This window comes from Manacus vitellinus, unplaced genomic scaffold (genome assembly GCF_001715985.3).
Source record: "Manacus vitellinus isolate BGI_N305 unplaced genomic scaffold, ASM171598v3 scaffold_64_pilon, whole genome shotgun sequence".
Classification (NCBI taxonomy): Eukaryota; Metazoa; Chordata; class Aves; order Passeriformes; family Pipridae; genus Manacus; species Manacus vitellinus.
Genome location: NW_021940718.1, coordinates 1,281,670 through 1,287,273, shown reverse-complemented (window position 1 = coordinate 1,287,273; position 5,604 = coordinate 1,281,670). Strand labels below are relative to the sequence as shown.

Sequence of the window (5,604 nt, the reverse complement as noted above, 5' to 3'; positions counted from 1 at the left end):
CGCGCCGCTTCCGCCTGCCCCGGGCACCGGGACTGGCCGCAGGTAGGCTGATCCCTTCCCTTCCCGGCTCATCCCTTCCCTTCCCGGCTCATCCCTTCCCTTCCCGGTTGATCCCTTCCCTTCCCAGCTCATCCCATCCCTCCCCGGCTCCCGCGGGGATCGGACCCGAGCGCTGCTCCCCCCTTTCCCTCCCCGCCCGCTCCAACTTCCGCGCTCGTTGGGCAATTGGAGGATTTCTATGAGAGCGGAAACGAGGAGACTGAAAGTAGAAAGTTTCCACAGTCGAGAGGTATTTGGGGGCACTTGCTGGGGCTCCCTTTAAATAGGGAAAGTTCCTGCAGCAGGGAGAGTTCCCGCAGCAGTGCTCAGGCAGCGCCTGGAGCGGTGTCCCAGCGGGAATCTGCTCCTCTGCTCCGGACGCTTCTGCTGTTTAATTAAACCCCGGTCAGAGGCCTTGGGTGAGTGCGGGGGCTCAGGGATCAGCTGAGGATGGGGATACAATGTCCCCAGTCCCAGCTCTGGGGCCCCAAAACATCAGAAGGACGTGAAAGCGCTGGAGAGAGTCCCGAGGAGACCATGGAGGTGCTCCGAGGGCTGGAGCCCCTCTGCTCTGGAGCCAGGCTGGGAGAGCTGGGGGAGAGTCACCTGGAGAAGGATCCACGGGGCTCCAAGGGAGACTTTGGACAGGGGGCTGGAGGGACAGGACAAGGGAGAATGGCTTCCTACTGCCAGAGGGCAGGGTTAGATGGGATATTGGGAAGGAATTCCCCCGGGAGGGTGGGGAGGCCCTGGCACAGGTTGGGCAGAGAAGCTGTGGCTGCCCCATCCCTGGAAGTGTCCAAGGCCAGGTTGGACAGGGCTTGGAGCAATCTGGGCTAGTGGAAGATGTCCCTGCCCATAGCAGGGGGTGGAACTGAATGGTGTTAAAGGTCCTTCCAAACCCAAACCACTCCATGATCAGCAGCCTGACAGGGGATGCACAGGGGGTTATCAAGTGGGAAGGGTTTCCTCCAAGCCTATTTTATTCCTCGACTGCCAGCACAAGGAACCTGTGAGGCCCCTGGAACCAGCTGCCTGGAGGAGACAGACACACATTTACCTAAATACATCTCTATTTCAGCAGTTATTTAAAACCAGTTATCATTAATGTGAAATGAATGTAAGGAACGTGCTCTTTGCTTATCACAGAGTGGGGATAATGCACAGAGTGCTGGCAGAGCCACAAGCACAGAACAGAGGCAAAAATACTTGTGAGCTGTGAGGGAGCATCTGGGAGCTCCATGAGCCTCGGGAGCATCCCCTCAGCTCCCCACATCACCCTCTCTGCATTGTCCTCTGTTCTCCTCACAGGTTCCCCAGGACAGAGATATCCCAGTTCCAAGACAAGCCCTGGGCAGAAAAGAGCTTGTGTGGTAGGAGAAGTGCACCCGGGACATCCCCGAGCCCCACACAGGAACAAGCCTTTGCCATAAGATGATTTTCCCATCCCTGCTGCTTCATTCCATGGTCTGGGCCAGCAGCTGCTGAGATGGCACAGAGCACTGAGCTCCAGCCAAGCTTTGAGGACGTGTTTAATATTCTGTCCCAGGTCCCACGAGATAAACTCCTGAGCCTCAAACATAAACTGAAGCACCTGATCCCTGGGCCCAGCAGCAAGTTACTGCAAGCCATGGTCTTGCTTAGTCTGGGGCAAGACACGGATGCAAGGATTTGTTTGGATGCCTTGAGGGATAACCCAGCAGCCCAGTATGTCCATCAGACCAAACTGGAGGATGGGGAGGATGTGCAGCCTCCCCAGCTGGATGCAGGTGCCATGGCACTTCTGGCACAGGTGTACAAAGTGTTGGCACAGGAAAAGCTGTGCAGTCCCGAGGCCTGGGACAAAGCCTGCCAGGCTGCCACCAAAGCCTGCCAGGACACTCAGCGGGGAACACTCAACAACATCCCACCTGAGGACCAGGACAAACAGGGCTTTGCTCCCAGCATGGGCCCAAGTGACAGATTTTGGACGCTGAGATCTGATGAGGACACGGGATTTCTCCGTGGGGGCAGCTCTGACTACGTGGTGAGAAGTTCTCCGGTGCCGATCGGAGGCAGCTCCGAGCTCTCGGCCCCGCGGACCTTGTGCTCCACGGGGAGCTGCTCCCTCCCCAGCTGTTTGGAGGTCAGTGCATCGCCAACAGTTGTTTGTCACAGCCATCCCTCTCCCCCCGAGGGTGTCCCTCAGCCCAGCGGTGCTGGACACCCCGATGGGGACACGCAGAGCCCCCAGGAATCCAGCTGGACCAGCAGCCCCAGCTCCCATCCCGGCCAGGACACAGGTGCCCAAGTGCCCTGGCCAGAGGAGGTTCTGCAGGGCAGTTCCTGCCATCCAGTGCTCCCTGTTCCCTCAGAGGGGGCTGTGATCCAGCCTGCCCAGAGCAGTGATATTCCCAGCACAGTGACAGAGCCTCCTGCTCCAAGAGAAAACACGGATGAAAAGCAGGATGAAAAGCAATTACCTACTGGTCTTCCTGACCCAGGAGCTGCAGTGGGGACTGATCCTGCTCACATATCCATAGGGGACTCTGATATTCCAGCAGGCATTCCCTGTAACTCTACATCTGCTTCAACCTGTTCCCTTCCTCCTCCTCCCACCTGTTCCTTCTCCTCAACCCTTCCTCCTCCTCTTCAGGAACCTCCTTCCAACTTAAATCCCCCTCCCCTGCGCTCATCCCCCTCTCCAGCCTGGCCTCCTCCTCCTCTCCCAACTGTAGACCCAGTGTCCCTGTCAGAGCCAGATGGTGGCAAGTTCTTCACGTTTGTTGTCCTGCATGCCAGTGAAGATGAGATTGTTGCCCAGCGGGTCAAGAACCGGCTGGAGAGCATGGGGGTGTCCAACGGGGCCACGCTCTGCGAGGATTTCTCCATTGCCGGACGCAGCCGCATGGGGGGCTTCCTGGAGGCGATGGAAAACTCCGCCTTCACGATCCTCCTGCTGACCAAGAACTTCATGTGCAACCTGTGTCTGTTCCAGACAGACACTGCCCTGATGCAGTCCATCCAGGACCCATCCAAGCACTACTCAGTCATCCCGTTTTTACCCAAGGAGAACGCCCTGGAGCAGGGTCAGATCCCCAGGATGCTCAGCGCGCTGGTGACCCTGGATGAGAGCTCTCCTCTGTTCCCCAGGGTTGTGAGCAACACTTTCAACCCCAAGAAGATCAGTCAGAAGAAAGCCATGTGGGAGCAGATGCAGAGAAGGAAACTCCAGCTGCTCTGGGAGCAGCAGCAGGCCCAGCAGAACTTGGCTGCCCTGAGCCTTGGCCGCCCTTCCCAGGTGTTCCCAGCAGCGACACGGCCGTGGCCACCAGAGCCATCCCCCCAACAGTGGTGTCCCCCCAACGACCCCACGGTCCCTCCCTTTGCTGGGCACCCCCCACCTGCTCAGATGGGTCCCCCCAGTTCCCAGCCCCTGCTCCCACCAGGCCACTACAACATCATGCCAGGCCCGGGAGGGATCGTGATCCAGAACGCGCGGATGGTTCAGATCGGGGACCACAACACGATGCAGGTGGAAACCATCCCCCCTGGGCCCCAGGACAGCGAGGGACAAACCAGGCACCGTGTCTGATCAGGGGCAGAGCCAAAACTAATTTCAAATCCTAGATTATCGTGACTCAGCTGGGACTGGGACTAATCTCATTTCTCTGCGGGTCAAGGGTGCCACTTTCCTGAAGCACAGAGGAAAATTCCTGATTTTATGTTGGACCTCCCGGGACCGTTTTCCCTGTGATTATTTTTGAGTTACCAAGAAAACTATTTTCCTGATTTTCTGGGGCTACTTGAAGATTTTATAAATAAATTTTAATGGATTTATTTGTGTTTCTCTGGTTCTTTCCTGCAGAATCAGAAAAGGGGCAGTCAGGGGTACATGAAAAACTGTTCTGCATGTCAGGTGGAAAAGGCTGGGAGATGGCACTGAGCAAATCATTTGAGGGACAACCTTCAGGGACTGGGGAGTCACTCTGGGGAATCACTCTGCCCTCCTGCCAAGGTGCTGAGCACCAAAAGGTCCCACTATTTTCTTTCAGCGGTCCCCACCCCCCTCACATCAGCCCCTGGAAGGTTCTGGAAAGTAGCTTCAGCAACTCCAGAGAGGCTGCAGGACTCTGGGCTGAGGCACCAGAGATCCCTGTTCCCAGTTCCCCCTCTGGAACTACAGAGAGAAGGTTTTGGTTGTGAAAGACAAAATTCCCAGGAGTGGTTCTGTATTTAAGAAAACTTACAGAGCTGAGACTACACATCAGGTATAAGAATCTTAACAGCAAAGCTGTGCTTGGGGAAAAAGTGTTCAATGGAAGTGAGATGAGAGGGGGAAGTACAAAGTGCAGGGAGGCAGAAGCCAAGTGTCCACTCCTCCATTCTTACCCCCTGTACAAGGCTGGAGGTGGGACCAGGCCCTGTCAGACTGGCTGTTGTAAAATGTTCCCTGCTGAGATTATCCCACCTATTTCTGTTACTGCCTTTGAGGAAAGAGTGGGATGGAAAAGCAAAAGCATTGAGCAGAGCAATGCAGGAGGCTGGAGGGAGCTGGGGATGAGGGGTGGGAGGTTGTTCTGCAGGACCTGGGTGAGGGATGTACCAGGCAGGTACCTACTGAGCTTTAACACCAGGAGGGCACCTGGAGCAAAGCCTCAGATCCCTCCCTCTTCCTCCAGCGTTCCAGGCACAGCCATTTTCCTGATCGTCAGCAGAGGTCACCCCAAAGCCACCGAGTGGCTGGGAAAGGGGCTGTTCCCTGGGTGGAGCAGAGCCCAGAGCCGGCTCACCCTGTGCCGGGAGCAGGGCAGGGCTCACCTGACTCCTCACCCGACCCCTCCCACCCAATTCCTGCCCCTCGGGGGAGCTGAGGAGCCACATCCCTGTTCAAGTGGATCCCGAGGGCCACTGGGATCACAGAGGGAGGTGATGCCAGTCCAGGTGTTTGTGTTTCTGCAGGGGTGTGTGTGCTCCTGTCACTCTACGTCTGGCCCAGCATGTTCCAAGCCCAGAGCAGCCAAAGCTCAGGACCCCAACAAACCATCCTGGACCTGGGACTGCCCAAGCTGGGCCCTCACAGGGCCTAATTCTGGACTGTACTCCTTGTTCAAGAACCATGGAAGCCTCACAACCAACCCCTGTATGAGACACATTAGTAAGTCCTCAGAGAAGACTCTGACTGACATTAATCCTTGCTCAGTGGGCACTGGGCTCTACAGTGTCCAGGTTTCTCTCTCCCTCTCCAGCTCTACCTCAGGCTCCCTGTGCACCAGCATCTCCTCCCAGACAAGGACCAGCCTAGAGACAGAGCTGACACTGAGACAGGAACCCCCAGCATGGAGAACAGAGATCTCCTCAGCTCTGGCTCCTCTGAGGACACCAAGGAGAACGAGCCTCTCTTCCCACCCTGTGTGGAGAGCTGCAACTGCTGCCTTTTCATTTTCCAGCAGCTTGTGTCCCTCAGGATGTCTGCAGGGGGATCCTGGAGAACCTGGGCACTGCCTGAGCTCCAGGGCAAGCTCTGAGCTGGGAACCCAGAGCTGATGTGTCCCTGCTCTTTAACTGCACCAAAGCAGTGGCTGG

At 56.8% G+C, this 5,604-nt stretch overlaps 1 protein-coding gene across 1 annotated transcript; it reads left to right on the top strand.

The window, feature by feature from the left end:
* The first annotated feature begins 1,448 nt into the window (after positions 1-1,448).
* Positions 1,449-3,806, top strand: TICAM1 (toll like receptor adaptor molecule 1). The gene has a single exon (XM_008933368.3). The coding sequence runs from the start codon at positions 1,529-1,531 to the stop codon at positions 3,611-3,613; it is 2,085 nt and encodes a 694-aa protein (XP_008931616.3). The 5' UTR covers positions 1,449-1,528; the 3' UTR covers positions 3,614-3,806.
* Positions 3,807-5,604: the final 1,798 nt, after the last annotated feature.